This window comes from Eucalyptus grandis, chromosome 3 (genome assembly GCF_016545825.1).
Source record: "Eucalyptus grandis isolate ANBG69807.140 chromosome 3, ASM1654582v1, whole genome shotgun sequence".
Taxonomy (NCBI): Eukaryota; Viridiplantae; Streptophyta; class Magnoliopsida; order Myrtales; family Myrtaceae; genus Eucalyptus; species Eucalyptus grandis.
This window is the reverse complement of record NC_052614.1, coordinates 63,126,297-63,148,927: the sequence shown is the minus strand read 5'-3', so window position 1 is coordinate 63,148,927 and position 22,631 is coordinate 63,126,297. Positions and strand designations below refer to the sequence as shown.

At 41.2% G+C, this 22,631-nt stretch overlaps 1 protein-coding gene and 1 pseudogene across 1 annotated transcript; both read left to right on the top strand.

The window, feature by feature from the left end:
* Positions 1–15,166: 15,166 nt before the first annotated feature.
* Positions 15,167–17,202, top strand: LOC104440291 (amino acid permease 3-like; the record flags this gene model as incomplete). Its single annotated transcript, XM_039310475.1, has 5 exons — positions 15,167–15,410; positions 15,523–15,616; positions 15,713–15,924; positions 16,051–16,190; positions 16,295–17,202. Coding segments are annotated over 5 exons (1,344 nt in total), but the record flags the coding sequence as incomplete, so codon positions are not given.
* A 1,757-nt stretch (positions 17,203–18,959) lies between these two features.
* LOC104439531 lies at positions 18,960–22,560 on the top strand (annotated as a pseudogene).
* The last annotated feature ends 71 nt before the right edge of the window (positions 22,561–22,631 follow it).

Here is a 22,631-nt window from a genome sequence, read left to right as displayed (position 1 = left end):
TTATATCCACTTCAAAAGGAAAGTCTGCAGCTGTAGTTCAACTGATCATGATGACGATTTACCTTTATAATAAGTAGATTAAATTAGTGTTGAAGAATGTTGCTTTTTGTTGTTTCCTCTTTCTATCTGACAAGTGTGCCGAAATTGTATACATATAAGGGATATTGATTAAAGATGATATTCTAGCTTATTCACATATGGCAACTTTTTAACTTTTAGTTTGCTTCATTTGGAGAAAGAAGAGTTGACAAACACCGACATATAAACATAGAAAAGCAAAGGGATTCACACAGGAGTTAGGTAAAGAGAAGAAAGGCATCTTTCTACGGCAGATAGTTTTCTTGCCAGGCTCATCCAAAGTTTCTTCTTTGGAATCTAGTAGTCCCTTGCATTGTTTACATGCTTTAAAAGCAATATAATATTGAGAAACACCTGAGGAATATCTTGTCTCCTACAAGATTTTCCGGAAATATGTTGAGTGTGGAAAAGATTGGCTGTGTTGAGTGTGGAAAAAGATTGGGAAAACGAAACAAACTTAGACTCGATACTAGCTTCTTGTAGATGAAAGAACAAACTTATGGATTGAATTGATAACCAATGAAAACATGTTTGGTATGGCCAAATTAGTGAAAACTCCTTCTAGTAAACTGCACAGTAATTACTTTCTCCTTATATGAGTTATCGGTTTGAAACTTCAAGACTAAGACTGAAGGACATGTATGTAGTCGACATGCAGGTTGTAGTTATATTCTTTTAATTGGAAAATTAGGAAATTATTTTTATAGAAAAAACATAAAGCTCTTTTAGTAGCCACTTTCGCATTGCTGGAAAAACAGGTGGTTTTTAGAAGACACGATAAGGGAAAAGATATAAGAAAAGAAAAGAAGACGCGAGCCACATCAAACCAACCACGAGTTAGAACAAGCCTTTCCATTCTGCTTTGCTGAAAAAGATGATACATGAATAACACACTGCAAGAATTGAACCAACAGACGACTGGATAAAAAAATGAACCAAGTAACTTTCTGAAGTTTCTTGGCTTTGTTTTCAACGATAATTTATGTTCATGCTCGTTCAAAGTTTTCATTTTCTGGTTCATCCTTTTCTTGTCCAATTGGAATATGCTTGTTCACTTTGCTATGAAAAGCATCAAGTTGAAGGTAACGGTTGATGCATCCAATAAATACGAAGGGGACACAAGTTAGCAATCATATTTGTCCAGCCATGAAGATTGGACCACACGTCAATGGTTATTTCTATGGGCAGTTCTCCACAAGCCAAACCCAAATTATTGAACATTTCTTGGAGCTTCTTCTTTGGGCCAACTCTATGCAATTTGTGAGAATATGGTAGTAATATAACTTGTCTCTTCCCCAAACAAGATTCAGAATGCCTTGAGAGAACCCTTTGACTTTCTGAATATATCTGTTTCCTTTTTCACCAATTTTGTCAAAAAAATGGAGGTTTCTAGGTGAAAAAAAAACATATCTTGAAAGAAAGAAATTTAGTTTAGATAAAGCAAACATGAAATCACTCATGCTACAAATTAAGCATGAACATATCGAAAACGAAAAGGCCCGTTGTTGTCAGTTGAAGAAAAGACAGATTAGAAATTATGTGACTACAAAGCTGACACAATTCCAGACATCTAGTGATTTTGAGGAAGATAAGGAAGAAATGCAGCTTGTCCACAAGCTCGCAACGAACCAACTTTATCATCTCCTCTCTCCAGGCATTTTCTGTTCCGTCAGTTCATTGAAAAACAAGCCCCTATTATGCTATATCTTTAAATGGGACGGATGGCTAGCTGCTAAAAATATATAAAGGCACATCCTACGCATAGAAACACCTTAATCCAATCCACTGTATTTGGCTAATCAAACTCGGGCTCAAATTTTTATCCCCACATGCAAATTATGAACATAAGAAAATCCTTTCGTAGGGATCAACAACCACCGGGAAAAAAACAATTTTACTACTGTGAGTGAAGTAAATCAATGAAGCATCTGCGTTCTCAGATCCAGATTATGTTTAGATGAAAAATACAGTCAGAAACACAAAAATGAGTGATTTTCCCCTTGTTCATCATCTTTCACGTGTTTATATTGAGTCCTCATTTCGGCCGTGATCTGAGCAGAAGGATTAGCAACGCAGGACCACGAGTTGAGTATCAAGAGTTGTCCCAATCAGGCTCTTGGGTCTGTCCTGTTGGCTTCAATCGAACCACAACTGGTAAAATGTACAAGACTTTTAACGTTTAGCATCTCACTGGGGTTACCTCTTCGGAATGGTCCGTCTGTGTTGGCATGATTTGTTGAGTGATTATAGGTAGGCTTTTGAAGAAAGTGACTCTTCATCTAACCACTGCGCCTGGCTTTAATACCTGTAGCCATCACTGAGGTGTCGAATCCCTCCACATTGGATTCACCCCACAAAGCAAATCGTGGACACAACCATTTAAATTCTGCTTATGAATCATGTGGATGGTACAATCTTGTTCTCGAGCTAGAGATACAAATATCCTAATTGCTTTTGTATCCTTGTGATCCTGTGATTCTAAAAGAGTCCAAAACTGTCATTTTCGTAGTCATTTTCGTGAACGAACTCACTGGAAAACCTAGGTTTTTCTTTAATCCCTCCGTCCTCATATGCAATGTTCTTTTCCTGAAAAAAGAATCAATCAATTTAAGCCTCTTATCTGTAGAAACACCCAGCACAAGTCTATAATATCCTCTCCAGTAAAATCTGCAGGAAGTCAGGATGCTTGTGCTTTCACAAATACCCCTTAACGACAGCAAAGTAGCGTTTGGCTTTTTTCGTTTTGTCAAGGGCGAGTTGCGATTGAGCATTAAATATTATGCCAAAAACGCTGCAATTCTAAACTTCACTATCGCCTTTGCTAACCCCCCCCGGGCGACAATTCCACGGATTCAAAACTTTAGGCATGTCGTATTTTCTAACTTGCCACCGGGAAAATTTACATGCCAAGCTATAGTAACAAATCAATATTCTCACTAATTGCGCAATCTATTGAAGTTTCACGGTCAGGGCGGTAAAGAGTAAGAACAATCATCTACTCGGAGAATTTAGTGTAAGAACAAGTACCGACAAAGATGTGAACAGAAAACAGCAGTTTTATTCAGCGATCGGAGAATTGACCATCAGTACAAGATCTAAATCTAAGACAAAAGATGAACTGAGTCATCAGAAAGAAGCTCGAGCGAGCAAAACAGCAACTATTTGCCGATTCATGCCCAAGCCGGTCCAATGGATAGGAGTTTCACGGAAGCTGTTGCTAAGCAAAAGCATGTTGCCATGTTATGAACAATGAAATTATGTTCTGTGGCTAAAAATAACACGCCAACTCTGAGAGGAGATTAGAAAACCAGAACAAAATGGATATCCAGGATGACATCAAAATACATCGGCATGAAAAGGTATTATTATCCAATAAACTGAAGTTCATATTACTCAAAGACCTACAAGTTCAATTCCTGCCAACTCAAAATTTCAACCTTTATTCCATGCTGAAGTTGAGTTCTTACAATAATGCTCAGCTGCTGCCACGAATTTCAAGTCATTCTGTATTGCCTAAATTTATCTCGAGACTCTGTCAACTGTATTGTAGTACATGTGAGATCAACCAACACAACCATCTAACGAAGAACTGGCATTGATTTTCCTGTTTTGCCGATGCTATATGGTTCCGTTTGATTCATGGACTTGGGCAAAGTGCTATCGGTCTCACTTGAATGGGCCGGTGGCCCTGGTGCTCTGTTTACAGAAAGGCCTGGCCTTTGAAACCAACTTCCAAATCCATATGATAACTTACTCCAATCTTTGTAAATTTTTTTACAATTTTGTAAACTTTTCCAAATCAGTTTTTGTTACCATCTTTCATTTTTCTTCACGTTGTCGCCTCCACTCGTCAAGAAAAAAAAAACAAAAAAACAAAAATGTAGTTGAAGCTTCTTCTTTTAGTTCTCTTTTTCGGTTTTAGTGTTAAATTTGTGTCCTGGCCAGTTTATGTGCATCTCAGTTGATCCACCACTCCAAGTGATATTAAAGGAGGCACTCTAGACATCGGCCTACTGCACTTAGGATTTTACTTCTGGAGCGCTTCCAATAAGATTTGAACCCAAAACCACAAAGATGAAGATTTCATTGACATATTATTTGAAAACTGAATCAAGTTTTGTATGCCAACATTGTGGAAGTGTGTTATTTGATTTCACCACCACATATGGATAAAGTAAATGCACGATCATTGAATTTGTCCATGGAGCCAAAGATCACGGAGTTGCGGTTTGTAACCTTTAAGTTGAATATCGACCGCTTAGGAGCGTCTATGTCTTGCAATAGGGTTATATAAGCCATGTTGAATTATTTGTACAAGGGATACGAGATCATCAGTACGAATTATGTATCTTTTAATTTATTGACTTGATTTTCTAGTTCCTGCATTTTAACTTTCCGGTTCTTGCATTTGCTTTCTTCTAGAGTAATTAATTATAGTTCTTGATTACACGTGCCACTTCCTGTCCGAATTGGCACGGAACGCGATTCGATAGAAAACCAAATATTATCTTCTGGTGAAAGGAATTTCGTGAGGAGGAGAAATTGATCACATGGACTTGGCCTCCACATCGCCTAGAGAATAATGACACTGACATAATTTTTCGACATTAATCTAATGCTGCCGAAGTTGTGTAGTCAAACGAACAACAACACATGATAGTCTTTGTCCTTTCGAAAAGAGTGATCAAATCACCGACCGACTTTGAAAAGGAAAAAGCTGCTATCAAGCCTTTGTCATTCTTTAGCTCGCTTTCATACCTAATTAAACTTGATTTTGCTAGAAACTTAGATCTCTGGGTGATACCATCATCATCATTAGATGACTGATGACATGATTTTTTTCCCATTAAGGGAACAAATTCTCTTCCCTTTTTATGAAAACCATTGAATTTTCTCCCTTGTCGGGTCCACTCTTGCCATCATCGGTGGCTTCGTTTATTCTATGGTGTCGCTCCCATTTTGCGTGTGTTTTGAAGTGCACACCGGAGATAGGACAAAACACTTCAGCTTCAGCATCTACTGTCATGCCTCGACCTTCGAGCGCATGCCATCCCTCGGTAGTCGATAAATATACGACGTCTCAGGACGCATCGCCAACTCATTCATTTTAATATGGATGTGAAAGCGAAACAAATCCCCGACAACCAAAAACTTGGGATAGGAAAGCAGGCCACAATTCATAACCAAAACAAACATTTTTATAAACACACAAGGTTTATATACAATACTGGGCTATTTACAAAAGACCGGCTCAACAAAAAGGGAACTGTCTTATGACCAACTAGTCAGAAACGTTCGCCAATCCTTCGATCTCCACCACCCCAGACTTCGAGGCTTCGAGTTCTCCACGACCGCCATCTAAGGATCTGAAAATGGTTATATAATAATCATGAGATAATGTCTTAACAAGTTCACCCCCTAAATTCTGACTAGGAAGAAAATATGCCCAAGAACTACCTAAGCATAAGTACAAGTCAAAGGACTTATCTTTGCCTTAGATCATTTCTGCAAATCAGTTCAATTCATATAATCACCCAAACATTTCAATCCAAATCAACCATCAATCGATCATTCGACTCCATACTATTGATGCCATCTATAAACTCTATCGATTCGAACACTGCTCACCTAAGTTGAAATAGATATATCCATATATCATTGCTCTCCAAAGCTGATGTCTAAATTGCTCACTGAAGTTGCTATATCAATTATCATTCACCGAACCTGCTAGGTAATATTTGCTCACCAAAGCTGCTAGATAACTATAATGCTTGCTGAAGCTGATATCTATAGTGCTCACCGAAGCTGCTAAAATATTATTGCTCAGCTTCTAAATGCTCCACGAAGCTGTTACAGATCTATATTGCTCACCTAAGCTATAATGGTACTTAAAAACCACTTTTGGTGTCAACACTCGACACCCGGTATTTTCTAATTAAAATATCTACATATCACAATCATCACTCAATTCAACAATACATCATTCAATTACAGAAACTAAACACATCATTGCGATCAGCTCAAAATTCTATCAAGCGGCTCTCCCGGTATAATTTCCGGAAAATATTAATTAATTAATAATTAAATAAATTCCGAAAATTAATTTAATTTAAATATAAAATAATATAATTAAATAATATTTAATTTAAATGCAATAATTAATTAAAAGTCAATTAAGATTACACTAATCTACTTACATAATTAGACTAATTAATCCATGCACTAATCTAATCATGCACATAATCTAATCAACATTCACATAAACCATCATTAGCATAATCTAAACACCCCATAAGCATAATTAACTTCATAAATAGAGTTTAGTTGGTAAACTCATCGGATTAACGAGCCGGTGAGTCCACGGTAACGGCGACGTGGAGATGAGCAATAAACTCCGAAACGACAACACCAAACGGAGACCGGGCCGGGCCAAAAACGGTCCGCAAGGCTGGCTGAAAACAAGGGCTGCTGACTGGATTCGAGCGGGCCGCGGCGTTGAATCGGTGGGACGAGCTGGCGGTTGATCTGTGCGAGGGCGGTGGGCTGCTGGCCGTGGAGATGGGCCGACTCGGTGGACGCGTGGGGTCTTCGAAGCAGACGGACATGGGGTTGCTTTGATCAATCTTCGGAGGAGAGAGATGGATGGGTGATGGTCTTCGCTTGAGGGACGCGGGGGCAACGAAATCAACGCCTGGAGGAGCTTCGGTGGAGAGCAGGCGTTGAAGGATGAGTCCCAAAATGGCCAAAAGACCAAAGATGGTGGGGAGCAGGGACGCGTGGCAGAGGTTCTTCGATGGGGGAAAACAAATGAAAAGGAAATGAAAGAATGAAAGTCAAGCAGAAGCCAACGGAGAGGAGGGTTCGAGCGAGGAAGGAGACGGAGGGGGGGGTGGAATCGTGGAAATCGTGTGAGAGAAACCAAAGAAAAAGGAGGGGGAAGAGTCACAAGCTTTGGTCCCACCAGCCCTCAATATTCTCTTTGTTCCCCCATCATTTTCAAGCATATTAACTCACAATTAATCACAATTAAACCCAATTGAAGCCAAAATTCCAGCCCTCATATTAGCATCCGAATTTCATCAAACCTTAGGCTTCAATTCTTTATCAAATTCTTCAATTTGATGTCCAATTTTGTCAAAGAATACTTTTTCTGCAAGTCCCTAACGTCAAATAGCTTAGTTTAGAAGTCAAAACTCCTCCCAATTCGACCAATCCAAATTTCCGTTCGTCTTTCGAATCGTCGTATCGATTTTCCATAAAAATCCCGAACTCGCCGAGAATTCTTTGAAGGATGAGTAGATGTTTTTTAAAATAAATCGTGACATGTTAGAACTTTCAATTTTCGAAATCGGGTTTAAATTCGAAGTTAATTTCAATCTGACATGATTTTAGTGTGACCTAACATATCAGGTAATTTTTAGAAATTTTTAGTGCAATTGACTTGTGATCGATTTATCTCGAGTCACAATATACATCTTTGACCTATTGGCGACTCTCGGTTGTCATGAAAATCTCAAGATTTTAAATACAGGCACAGGGTACCAAAACGACAGAAAAATCGATCTAGTGTCAATCGACGAGAATTTTGCAATATGGTGGAATTACCCACACTCTGATCACCTATCTCAGTTGAATCGACCTATTTCTGGTCTCTGATAGATTTTCGACTGTGTCGTAATGACCCTTGCAGACTAGTACGGTCGAGCAGTCGATTCCTAGTCGAATTCCTAAGTCTATTGCATTAAAATCCCTTAATGGTTTCCCCAAATAGTCTAGTTATTTCAAGAGTGATCGGTTTAGAGAAAAACACTATAAGTGCGTCGATGAAAAGCCCGATTCATTCAATTGAAAATATAATTGAAAAATCAGATGTCACATCTAGTGCTTTTAAAAAAGTCTATCTTTTGTTGCCTCATTGGCTTTAAAATTGAGAGTCTCTTTCCCACCTCTCTGTACCTGGTTCGATATTAGCCGATATAAGCCAATAGTGAAACCTCTCGACTTTGAACTTTGAATTGATCGCTTGCTTTATAAAGAAGCTTCCCCTAATCCTCAGAAGTGCACCCCAAATGGTGATCTCTTCCCTGATAAAAGAGAGATATCAACTATAGGGTGAGAGAAGGCACTACATCCCCACATGCAGCAAACGCAAGGCCGGACGATGAAGCTACACCCGGGGTTTCGATTTCACCCCTCAAGCAAAAATGAAATATCATCAAAATACCATAGGATACATTCATTTGATAATGTGATTAATGAGTTCTCGCATGAAATGTTTCTTTCCTTTCATTTGATATTTTTAAAGATATTATTGCTAAGATAAATGAGAAATTAATTTTTTTCTCCCTCTTGTCAAAACTGATACTAAATAAATTAGAGAACCTCCGCCTTGTCCCCATAATGTGTCACTGCCACGAGGCAACGCCGCACCTAGAGGTTGGCCACCGGAAGGAGTAAATTGTTTATCAAATTTTCTAATAGTGCCATTTATGACGACATTCTTTGGACTTTCTCTATCGGACAAAAAGCAGAGTTGAAGATTCCATGCCCTCCGAACACGCAACGCTTAGATTGTAGGGGTAATCGGGTCCAGGGTAGGTAGGGTCTAAACCTAGTTTTGGACCCTATACCTGACCCTGTTTGTATTGGACCCTGTACCCGACTCACCCTGTTTTTCCGATCCAGTTCTAGGGTCAACTCTATTTCCACTGGAACCTGTTTTGCAATCTCCCGATATCTTATATGACTGCGAATTATATATTAATACGCGGGAAAATAACGTAATCCTCCTAATTTGTATTGAAACATTAAGCATTTGTAATAAATAAATACATGAACTTTTTGACTAAACAAAAAATTAAGTATTCACAAGGCTAATTATAATAAATAAAATTATAAGGCAAAGAATTAACAACAAACATAAGTCTAATATTAGTCTTATTCCCACAACTACTATATGAAGTTACTCATTTATGCAAGTAGAATTCCTCCTACAAAAGAGAAATTAGGCGAGCCAATCCATGTGGTACACAAAAATTTGGCGGCGACGAACACCATCCGTCCATCGGACGGTGCAAGAGGAAGCCGCTGAGGGAGGGAAGCAAGTGGGGAAGAGAAATGACAAAGGAAGAGTGCCGTGCATGTTTGAAAGAGCTAAAAGGAAAAATGTCGTGTGATTGCAGGAGTAAGAATAGAAATCGAGGGAAAAAAAAGGATTTTGGACCTCTACTTACAAAAGCGGGTGCGGGAACCGGTTCAAAACCATCTAGGAACCGGTTTGCAGGTGGGTAATCACTCGGAACCTGTTCCCGGATCGATTTAAACCGGTTCCTGGACCGGTTTCAACGGAAATCGATTCCCGACCCTATTTTCCGGATGGGCCGGTTTGGGAACCGGGTGTACCCGGTCCAGTTGCACACCCCTAGTAGATTGGATTGAAATTTCTCTCTCTCACGTTTACGAGGAAGCATGACCTAATGTTGACCTCCACCTTTATACTGTGAGCAACTCTAAATATAATATTTCATTAGGCTAAATTAAAGGAGGAGATGTCGATGATGGATTCGTGATTCAAGGAGGAGATGAACCTACAAAGTAGATTGGATTGAAGTTTTCCGTCTTCATCTTTTTCCTGAGAAAGCATAGCCTAATGTTGGTTTCCGACTTCAAATTGCTAGCAAAGATGACATCAATGTAATGTTTATTAGGCTAACTTAAAGGAGGAGATGTCGATGATGGAGTCACAATTCAAGGAGGAGATGAACCCACGGCATAGATTGGATTGAACTCTCAATTTCTCAGTTAACAATAAGTAAAAATGTTTAAAACTGAATTGGCAATATTGAAAGCAAAAATGCAATATATTTAGTACTTTTTGGATAATTTTCTTGGGACGAGCACACTTAATTAGAATTTGCAGGCTCCATTTGGAAGTCCAAATGGAAAAAGAGAAGGGAAATCGACATAGTGAAGGGACATATGTTAATGTCAGCGGCGGGATACTAATAACATGACCTCAAGAAATATTTGAATGGGGAAATATATCTAGGAATCGGCTTAAGAGGATGACTTTGCAAACGAAAACCCACGAAATCGGGGAGATGAGTCCGGAGTTCTACTTCCCTAGACTAGGTTAATTTACGCTCTCTGTCAGGAAAAAAAGGGCAGGAAAATACAGAGCAATCCAAGCCTGAAGAACCCGAAAAGGGCCAAAGAAAATGCCCGACGCATTTTCATGCATCGACAAAGACGTATGAGTGTGGATTCCTCGAATAACGCGGCAAGGATGATAGTGACTCGACCCAAGGCTATCGGGCGCCGCCCGCCAAGGAATATGCTATATCGACAAAGTCCTCGGAAACTTTGAGTGACGGGTGGGTTCTTTGTCGGTGGTCATGGAAAAACTTGGTTATGAAGGTGCCATCGGAAAGATCAATCATCTTCGACCTACTGGAAGTATTTGAATTGGGAAGTTTTCGATATCCCTAACATATTTCTCATATGGACAAAGGCCGGTAATGCCAAATAGGTCCAAAAGGGTGATCGGCATCAACCCAGAAGGGAATGAAAAGCAGTTTGTCGACAGCGACCAAAAATTAATTACAGCACCTAAGTGACCGGAATCTATGCGAAAGTCCAAACAACATAATCGAAAAGCTTTGTCGATTTTGGTTTTTTTTTTCTCAGACAGAAGAGATATAGAATTTAGTCTCAAGTACCATCGGTAAAATTTAAGGTCAAAGGCAAGGAAAAGCCCTAAATTAACTAGATTTGGGCAATCAGACACACTATCATGGAAATTTCATGGATAGGAAGCTTTTCTCTAACAAGGCGCGGAAATGAACCCTTTAGAGTTGGAGGGATACGATCGATGGATCTCGTATAAAACAGGGACACGGAGTTACCCGATCGGGATTATTCCATAGAGTCGTCGTGGGGCTGGAACATATAGTTGTCACTTGTCGAAGTGAGAAAGATATGCGGAAGCCAAATATTCAGGAGCTTTGGGATTTAATTGAAACACTGGGTTGAAGTATAATGGAGATTTCCAAGAAAAGAGAAACTGGAAAGAGGAGTAGCTTACATCAAAATTGACGACGAAGATGAAGATGAAGATGAAGATGAAGATGAAGATGAAGATGAAGTTGAATGAAAATGAAATCTTGTCAAGTCTCTATACCATTCCAAAAGAAGCAATGACTAATGGTAATGGTTCGCGAAACCTACCGATCAGAGGATGATGTGTCAAGATGTTACAAAGGCGAGGATAAAGTGGTTGTCAAAATGCGGAGTGCGAAGTATCGGAGATATAATACTCACCCATCCAAACTTTTGAGAGGTAATCATCCGTGCCTTTCAAATTTTTAAAAGAACAAAAATGGGAGTATGTGTTTATACCAAAAAATAGCCAAGTCTTTATAATCGACATGATCCTGATCCGAGCAAGTATAACTTGGCATCAAATGTGGTGTGGCTATCGACAATTTGTCAATTCCGGGAATTTTTTGTCTACTGCCATGCGCATTGATGACCATGAACACAGTCATTGGTATACAGTGATGACTGATCAACAATCGAGATTTGTGTAAATTTAAATAAGCGTGGAGAACCAAAGCCGAGGAAGATGAAGATGCCGATTGATGGTTGAATGGAGTGAAGGCTTAAGAGTTATAAGCACTCGGACGAGCGAGGTAACAGCCAGAATTCTACAAGCCTGTATTTATTTAATTTGGCAAGAGGGTTGGCTTTTTATCAGGCTTAATATCATTTCCTCCACGAGGCGACTATTGTAGACATAGAATTGGATGAGGGTCAACTCTTCCTTCCACTCTTCGATTTTCTCTCTCCTTTTGCCTGCTTTAATTAATCATTCAGGAGCTTAATACGGTTTTATGATTGGCATAATCAGGCCGAGTTCAAGGCTTGATTAGACAGTCGTGGGGTACTTCGCTTTTCCCATGATTTATTAGCGCATCTGTCCACAACCCTTTTTCAGATCCGAAAGAGAATATAAGGATCGAAATCGATCGGTTTTAATTATATCGTGTTGTCAGCAGCAATCAATTTGCAGTTTTATAGCATGTTTTTTTGGATGATCACATTTTGCTTATCTAGGAGATATGTGTGGCCATCATTTTGATCAGCTTAAGAAGATGTTACCAATGATCTCTTGGGCCAACTCCAAAAGCTTGATCATCAGCTCCATTTTTATTGATATATGTCCGATTTTTAAAAGAATTATTCGATGGAAAAATTTTGTTTTATTTTATTTAATTTTATGTTGCCTAATGCGTTGATCCCACGTAAAAAAGTTCTATGAATGGGAGATTCCTAAATGGAAAAAGAAAAGCAAGTACGGCCATGTAACGATATATACATCTAATCACGGATTATTTAACAAGCAATCTTAGTAATAAATTTGTAAATAGAATAATGGGTCATTCTTCTTGTTTCTAGGTTGAATCGTATAAGTAGCTTCTATTTTATTTTTTTTTTTGATACCTAGGGAACCCCGTATAGTTGGCAGTTGGCGGGTAAACCCACCACCCTGATGTCACACTTAAGACACCAAGTGCTTCCACTGAGTTTCGAACCCATCACCTTTGGGCAAGGATCAATGGAGCTCTTATCCAGCGAAGCCACCTCGGCCGATGGTAATATGAGTAGCTTCTATTTATCTTCAAATAAAGTCTCTTTACTAAGCATCTGGTCGGAGTAAGTCTCTTTTCGATTCCTTCAAGTCATTTAAAATGTACCCTGGGGAGACTAGAATTATGGAGATTAGTCGAGTCCACTACACAACCGAAGAGTTACAACCGCTTATGGATAGGTTAACGTGCGATCATGGAAATTGTTTAATGGAGTGTTGGATAGTGGAGATGTGGTGGGAAATGATTTGGTTTCATGGTACGTTTCCTCCGCCCCCCGCCCCCCAAAGAAACATCTTGCCTAACCCCAACCAAGAATCATCTCCGGAGAAAAGCGATCATCTCCCATATACCAAGACGACAGAGCCATATTTCCATATTCCAACAGTAATACCGGAGAAAAGATTGAGAAAGCGATATTTCCGTGTACCGTGTACCAATAGTAATCTCCGGAGAAAAGATGAGAAAGCGATATATCCGTGTACACACCAATAATAATCTCCATGTGTGTGAGCAACTCCCACTTGTATTATCCTTCTAGAGATGCGGTGATAACCTTTTAATCGGAATTTTTGGCCGACAAAATTTTTCAGGGCATTAATCCAATACAACAACGAGAGCGGAAGTAACGTAGCCAGATAAACAACTGACATATGATATAGTCTTTATCCCTTCCGATAAGAGGATCAAATCACCTACAATGTTTTGAAGGGGAAAAAAATGCGAACAAGCCTTCATTATTCTTCAACCCGCTACTATAGCTAATCAAATTTGATTTTGCTAGGAACTCAAACATATGTGGGTAATACCTATCAGGTTATTGTTAGACACTAGAAAGACCATTGTCATTTTATCATTAGGTGACCTATGACATGCTTTCTTTTTTAATTAACCAACCAAATTCTCTTCCCATATTGTGAAGACCCTCGAATGTTTCTCCTACGTCGGTTCCCCTCTTGCCATTATTGCTGGCTACGAGTGGCCTATGCTCTAGATTGATCATATTGATAGGATTCACTAGGAAAATAGAAAAACGCAAATGAGCATCGATCTTTTGGCAACGAGTTCGAATGACATTTTGCTGACTCCATGCCGACCTCACATCCTGTTTCTCTCTCCCTCCTTTACATCCTTGCATGCATGTCGACTTTCCACGATACCCAATTTTTTCTTCTTTACGTGCATTTAGATGCAAACAAGGCCGCTTATGTGCACTTGGATGAAACGAGACCTGTACCGGTTTCATTTGATTCCAAACCGCAAAATCATACTTTTAACATGTCTGTGTTCCCACGAGTCTAGTTCCACAATACCACCCCTCTCTTCTGAATTTTTGCTGTATATAACTCCATCTACAGCCATCCCTCAGGCCTGCCTGCACCTCTCACTTCATTCTTCTCTTGGCCACTCTAACCACACCGACTCTAATTCCTTCTTCTCAATTCCATTATCCAACTCTCTCTCTCTCTCTCTCTCTCTCTCTCTCTCTCATGGAGAATCCAAACAACCAGATCGTCCATGCATCCATTGATGTTCCCCCAGAAGATGGCTCCGAATGCTTCGATGACGACCGTCGTCCCAAACGCACAGGTGAGTTTATTTTTGTCTTCATTTCTTTCCCGAAAGGAGTGAAATGAAAATTACCACGACTTGTTTATGAAGGACTTGGGCGAGCTACCACAAAGAATCACCTGTCTTCAAGATCAATGGCATCATGTCAATACCGCCAACAAACCAGGGACTAAAGCAACAAAAGTATGAGATATTCTTCACAGGAAAATAAGGACTATTTCTATAAAACAGAGTCAGTGAAAAAGAAATTTATCTCGCCAGTAGCCTAGCCCCGCAAGCATTTCACGTCAACCCGTGTTGTGATCTCAGGAGAGTAGCTGAAATTACGAACATTTTTTTCGAAAAATGCTTAGAGATACTTTCCACGGTACCCTCCTAATTATACATCTCCAAGTATGTTGTCTGGCAGTATATTCTATTAATAGTAAATTTGAAGATATGTGGTGAGGATGATACACTTTTCTTGCTTTAGCTAAAGCAGCAATTCTCTTCTCTTTTCCATTTTAAGGGAGTAAATTAAAATGGAAAGCTAGAATGTTTAGTGACATGTTACATTGGGTGCATCATGTGATGATTGACAAATGCGATACATGTTCAATGGGCCCAACTTGTCTAGCTAGCAAACTTTAAGCTGAGCGTCCTCTTCCTCCCGCCCCGACCAAGAAATTATCCCCCCGCAAGCTCTCTCTCTCTTCTGTCGCCCTAGTCTCTCTCTTCCGCCAAGCCTTCAGAGGACCGACGAACTACCGCGCCACCCCTCTGGCTCCGGCGTCGCCTGCACTCGCGGCCGGGTCGCGTTGATCACAGTCCTTCTGGTTTGTCACGCTGGCACACAAGATGCACTGAATATTTTCTTGGCTTGTGTGTGAATAAATGCAGAGACGGTATGGACAGCAAGCGCTCTCATAATCACAGCACTGATCGGATCTGGAGGCCCGTCCCTGGCTTGGGCCATCGCGCAGCTCGGCTGGATTGCTGGCCCCACCATCGTGCTCCTATTTGCCTTTGTCACTTACTACACCTCCACCCTCCTCACCACCTGTTATCGCTCCGGCAACCCCGCCACCGGCGACCGTAACTATGCCTACATGGGTGCTGTCCGTGACAATCTTGGTATGTCACATTTGTATTTGTGTTCATGTTCATATTCATACGCTAATTTCTGAGTCAAGTCCAATCATGTTGTGTTGGGTGATAAAAGCTTCTCTTTGATTAAATTCTCCAGGTAACCTCAAAATCAAGCTTTTTGAGCTGGTTCTATACGTGAACCTATTTGGGGTTGCCATTGGTTACACCATTGCATCTTCCACCAGCATGATGTGAGTAAATTTGCAGTGAGAATTCTAGTGATTGCTATTTCGATGGTGTCAAAAGTTATGTGAGTTTGATATTATCGGCTTCCATGGTCATTGCAGGGCTATCAAGAGGTCCAATTGCTTCCACGAGAAAGGTGAGGACCCACGTCACATCAACAGCAATCCTTACATGATTGCGTTTGGCTTCGTTGAAATCATTTTCTCTCAGATCCCCAATTTCAATCGGCTGTGGTGGCTGTCGATCGTCGCCGCCTTCATGTCGTTTGCCTACTCCACCATTGAACTTGGCCTCAGTATTGCCAAACTTGCAGGCACATGAAATTTTTTCTTGCTAAGCTGCTCTATTTATGTTTCTAAGCTATCTCCATTGGTGATAGAACCTAGTCGAATTATGAAGTTCTGATTAAGTGTTCTCTTCTGGTTTGTTTTATCTTCAGAGACAGGGAAAATTAAGGGAAGTCTCACTGGAATCAACATCGGGGCCTTGACCTCAACGCAGAAAATATGGAGGAACTTCCAGGCTCTTGGTGACATCGCCTTTGCCTATTCGTACTTCCTCATCCTCGTTGAAGTTCAGGTGACCAGAGCTCTCTCAAATGCATGAAACAAGAAAGTACTAGTGATGGGTAATAGTTCTGATGAATTGAAATCATTGACGTGATGAGTTTATATTTGTTTTAGGACACCATCCGGTCCTCTCCATCTGAATCAAAGATGACGAAGAAGGCCAGTCTTATCAGCATAGCAGCCACAACCCTTTTCTACATGATCTGTGGGTGCATGGGCTACGCAGCCTTTGGCGATATGGCACCCAAAAACCTCCTCGCTGGGTTCGGCTTCCACAACCCATACTGGATGGTCGACATTGCAAACGCCGCAATCGTGATCCAACTCGTCTGCGCGTACCAATTCAACTGCCAACCGCTATTCAACCATGTTGAGAAGACCTTGGGTAAGAAATTTCCCAACAGCCAGTTTATCTCGAGGGAGATTGAAATCCCCGCCCCTTGGCGCAGATCTTACAAGCTCAAACTCTTGCGGTTGGTCTGGAGTACGGTCTTCGTGATCGGGACCACCTTCATCTCCATGCTCCTCCCATTCTTCAAGGACATTGTTGGGCTGCTCGGAGCTCTAGGTTTTTGGCCCCTCACGGTCTTTTTCCCGGTCGAGCTGTACATTGAGCAGAAGAAAATACCCAAGCTGGGCACCAAGTGGGTGTGCCTCCAGATTGTAAGTGTGGCTTGCCTTATTATCACCATTGCTGCCGCCGCTGGCTCTGTCGCCAATGTATTTCTCGACCTCAAGTCCTTCAAGCCATTCAGTACCGACTACTAAATAACGTGCAACTGACAGGCATGTCGCAAGTAAGGAAAGGATAGAGTGAAGGCGAGAGAGATTTCTTTCGTGTTCATGTTCGCATAAAGGTTTATTGCGTCCGTGAAATTTGCTGTGTGATAAGTTTTAGGGTCAAATTTCAGTTTCACTGTATCGTCTATGTTGGGACGGAAGGGCCATTTTAGTGTCTGCATGTTGTGTGCATCGTCATAAGAGTGTCTCTCTCGTGTAAATTATCGATAAAAATTGGAAGCTTCAAGAAAAAGGAAGTTCAAGGTCTTCTCTTGCTCATGTATTTTGATTTTGGGGGCTATACACAAACGGAGTTCGTGAAAAAAAGAAGTATATGATGACTGTTGAATGCAACAATGAGGTTATAATCCGAGCGCATAGTCATGACAAGGACATAATCAATGGAGCTGTCTTTATCTTTTCCACAAAAATGTCTAAAGCCTTTCCGAGCAAGGCATTTATTTGATTTAATTTCTCATGATCTTGATAATGTGCAAATTCAATAGGGCACAAACTCAATCTAGTTAGATCTCGAAAGCAAAGAAACGTGTTCTTTTTTTGATCCATCTCTCCCCAATTTCACCATTAATTCATGAACTTGTAATATTGAATAAGCGATTGTCCCACAGTCGTTATGCAGTTTCTGGTCATGCATAAAATCTCATTTGCTTTTAGCAAAAATCAAAACCAACATAACAAGATTCGCACTTATCTCTTATTATGTTAAGGTTGAAGACACAAAGACTAGGGCATTGGAAAAAATAAAAGGAAATGGCTGTTCAAAGTTCTTGCTAATTTGAGGGCTGCGTTCCCACCTGTGTACAATAAAGCTGCTCCGTGTTGAATCATCTATGTCACCCGCTTCGGGCCCGCCTTACAGACAACCTTTGTCGGAGCTTTTTAATGGGGAACCAAGAATAAAAAAAGTGGGGCGGTAGAGGTTCCGCGCGTACCGGGCATGCGTGTATTTTCTCTCTCTCTCTCTCTCTCTTTTTCTGTGGTTCATGCTCATAATTAGTGGATAAACGTCTCCTTTTTCGATGAGCCAAAGTTAAGATTGTTTTGTGATTAAGTGAGTAGCACAAACTAATTTCGTTGGCACTTTATAGAGGAGGCAAGCCAAAAGGCAGGAGTGGGGGTAGGAGGCCGCCACCGCTAGAGACTTTCAGCCACTAGTCATCGGCAGACTCTCAAAGGAAAATCATTGGAACTTACTTAAGAAAGATCGATTCTTATTTGCGTTTTTCTATTTTTGCTAGCAATTGGGAAGGTCATGAAAAAGGGAAACTTCAATCCGATCTACGTGGTGGGCTAGGATGGCGCAGGATGGTGAAAGTCAAAAGTAGGTCTAGTCAATGGCACTGTTAGAAAATTTGCATCAATCTAATTTTGCTGGTCAGGAGTTACATTTTGTGAGTGACCCAACATGGGGAGATGGCAGAGGTCATTTAATTTAATTTGTATCAGTTTTGATGAGAGAAGGAGAAAAAAGAAGTTAATTTCTCATTTATCTTAGCAATAATATCTTAAAAAATATCAAATAAATGGAAGAAATACTTCATGCGAGAACACCACCAGTGGGGTTGTATTAATTGTTAACCCCACCTTTGGGGCTCTGACATGGTGGGTTTTCTAAAGAGCGTTAGAATCTTTGGGGCTAGGATGAGGTCGGCTTCTAAGACCATGTCAGGACAGAGAAAATATTGGGTACCCTAACAGTGCCACGCAATCCGTGCTCTGAACCATTCAGAGCGTGACACCTGGACAAGTGTCAGTCCACGTCGTCCACTTCTCCATTTCAAACCAACGGCCCGGGAAGTTCTTCCTCTCCTCTCTCGAGCATAAGCCCTCTGACGCTCTCTCTCCTCTGCAGATCGTCTCTCTCCTCTCTCTCCTCTCTGTCACTCTCCCCTCCGCCTCCGCCGGTTGCTTCCATCGTCCCCCACCGACGCCGACGCCGACGCCGCCGACGCTCCTCCGCCTCCCTCTCGCGACCTCCGCTCTGCTCTCTCTCTCCCCCCTCCGCGAAGTCGTGCCTCTCTTCCAGCGAAACGCGACGCCGACGGCCCTCCGCCGGTTGCCTCCGTCGCCCTCGACTCCGACCCCGACGCAGCCCTCCTCCCCTGGACCCGACTCTGACGCCGATGCTCCTTTGCCTCTCTTCTAGCAAACCTCGACGCCGATGCCTCTCCGCCGGTTGCCTCCGTCGGCGTCGGAGTCCGTCGCCCCCGACTCCGACGCCGACGCCTCCGCCTCGGCCTCCGCCTACGCGCCCGACGCCGACGCCGACACCAACGCCGACGCTGACGCCCCTTCGCCTCCCTCTCGCGACCTCTGCTCCGCTCTCTCCTTCTTTCCTCTGCGGAGCGCCCAACCCCGACGCCGACGAACCCCTGCTCGCGTTTTGGCCTCCCTCTCCGCGAACGAAGGTCGCTCTGCTCGCTCTCTCTCTTTCCTCCGCGAAGCGCCCCCTGCTCCTGAACGCGGACGCCGTCAACGCCGTCGCCTTCCCAAGCCCCACCGATAGGCATCCCATTGGCGACTCCCGTACGTCCCAAGGTTCGTTTTTTTTTTTTTTTTTTAATTCTACTTGGTAGAATTCGGTGCCATGTTAATACTCTATGGCTTTTCTTCTGGGATATTTGGGGTTGTGTGGATAAAAGCGGTTAGTGTATGATATTAGAAGAGCACCGACTAGGCGATGTAGTGACAGAAAATGCTCGACAAATTGATATCTATGTATGTGTTCTCAGTTAAGTTTTTCTCTATGCATGCCATCCTTTCTATCTGATTCTGGAATTAAACTTTTTATATCAGGATGTTCGTGAATTCTGTGAAGAGACTTCGAATTAAGAGGACTTCTGAGGCTAATGGACTTGGTACTGAATTACAGAGTCAATTTTCTGAGACTTGATCATGTACATGGTTTTGTATGATCATGATATTTAAAGCATTGTTGAGGATGAGTGCTAACCTTAAGCTGGGTAGCTCTGAAGCTATCCAGGTCCCTGTAGAGCATGGTTGCGAACTTTTGAGTGAACGGTGTGTATAGCTTGCCCTTTATACGATTGTGGAAATAAAAAGACTAGATAAATGGAGCATTTTGAAAATTATGGTTGCTCCTCTTGGTGTCCCTTTTCTTTATCTTTTTGTTGAGGTGACACTACCCTTTCCCAACTTTTGTCACTGCCGGTTAAATCAAACTTTGGAATGTCCTATGTATGTTGTGTGTGCATATATTCTCGCAACTTATTTCTTGTTGATATGTGAAAGAGAGATGGACACTATTCTTTCTTGTGGATTGTTTATTGGTTCTCCATATTCTCTGCGAAGAAATGAGATTTCATATTAAGAGTCTTTCTGATCAAGCCCACTTGAATTGCTTATCAAACTGGAATTTTGGATGAGATTTGGCATGTAAAAGGCCGCAAGTCTAGTATTGAGGTTGAAAACTGAGGTTTTCATTTTCTTTGGAACTGAGGATTTTCTGTTTCCTCTTAACATCGATCTTTATTCATTGCTGCAACTTTCAGCATATCCATGGGTCAGAGAAGGAGGAAATGCATCAGATATCCCTATTGATATATCAGTTTTGAACAATATGAGACAATTTGTGAAGTACGGTCGACTGAAACAATTTGCTTTACGGGTAACAAAACTGCTCTGTAAGATTTGTTCAAGGAGGAAAGGATATTATATCATGTCAATGTCTAACAAATATTGCTTGCAGGCACTAGCAAGCACACTTGATGAAGAGGAACTTGCTGACCTCAAGGATCAATTTGCTGCAATTGATGTAGATAAAAATGGTTCTATTAGTCTTGAAGAAATGAAAGAGGTATCCATTTCTTTCTCATTCCACATTCACTCTGATGAATATTTTAATTACATCATGATCATGAGTGTTGTATGCATGCAGGCCCTTGCTCAGGATCTTCCCTGGAAGATGAAGGAACCACGTGTCTTAGAGATTCTTCAAGCAGTAACTTTTATCTTTACCTTTGTTATGGCCTTGTTTTCTCCTTGTGTATTAGCAATTGAGATTTGTTTTTCTGGTGGGTTTTGTGGAATACCATTTCTGTCAGTTTCACTTTCTTCTTTTATTGTTTTGGTGATTCTCTTTTGTTTATATTCGATGCTTGAAGCTTCCATTTAGTTCTTGCTTCACGTTTCATCATTTTGAAAACTTGCTTGTGTTGTTAGCCAAGAAATGTTGGACTGATTTTTTCGTTCATAAGATGAGCTGCTGCCAAGCTTATAGATTTTGCACAAACATGTGAGTCCTGAATGTTGCATAAGAATCTCTTTTATTTTTCCTTCATGTAGATCGATAGCAACACGGATGAGCTAAGTGGATTTTACTGAGTTTGTTGCAGCTACTCTTCATGTGCATCGAATGGAGGAACATGACTCAGAGAAGTGGCAGCTGCAGTCACAGGCCGCTTGAAAAATTTGACATTGATCGTGATGGTTATATAACCCCAGAAGAACTTCAACTGGTAATTTTGACTATCTTCATTTATTCATCCCTTCCACATTCATTTGCCCTCTAGTTCTCATTTGTGTCACTATGGGTATGGGTAGAGTGAAAATTAAATTACATAGACAGGGCTAAATGTATTCGTTTTAATTTGTAACTGAATTTTGACCGTCTCTTGGGAGCTTGAAGTTTGTTTCTTTCAAAATTGCCCAAAAGTTGGGATAAGTCATCTGTCTTTTTGCATATTGGGCACAAAATAGTAGCATAGCTACTTTCTGTTGCAGCTTCACATAAAGAAACTGTTCAGCTTGTGACCTTGATAATTTGGTTATTGTCTCATCTGAAAATACTAGCCGAATGTATTGCCTCTTGTTGTATATTCTGCACAAAGTAGTGGCGCAGGTTTTTTATGTTGCTTGGTACAAAGAAATGGTTAAGCATGTTAACGTGTAACCTTGACATGATGCTCCCATGCCCTTTTCCGCAGACAGGTTTGAAAGGCTCCCTCGGTCCTCTGCTAGAGGAAGCCGACGTCGATAAAGATGGGAAAATAAGTTTATCGGAGTTCAGAAGGCTGTTAAGAACTGCAAGCATGGGCTCTCAAAACTTGCCGAGCCCATCTGATTATTGGAATTTGAGGAAGATATAGATCCATTCTGGAGCTTTTGGGTGTTAAAAAAGAGGAGGGAGCACGAGACAGGTTACGTATTTTGGTTACTCAAGATATACCGAGCCAACCATGATGACCGCCTCTGTACTCCGCTCCATTGCCAGTGGAAATCCCTGTACAAAAGTATCAAGGGATTTTGCATGGCACCCCAAGTTAGCCGAGAAGTGCTTGAGGATGAAGGTTTGGAGAGATTGCTGGCTGTGGTCGTTCACTTGGTGAGAGGGAAGGGCTATACGGGCGTACGTCTTCTAATGAGTGTGGAATGTGTAGGCTGCGAGTGTATATTTAACGCCCTTGAATTTGGGGGCCTGTTCTATTACAAAATGGGCAATGCTTTTTTACTTGTAAGGCCTTCTCTTTTTCCAATTTTTTTGGCATCGCAAATGAATTAAGTGTAAATATTTTTCAGTCTCTCTCAGAGATGGGCAATGCACCTGCTTTTTCTGTGAAGGATTTCGAGATGTATGCTGAGCAGCCATTAACGAAAATAAATTGATCATATTATTTAGGGTGACGCTTCT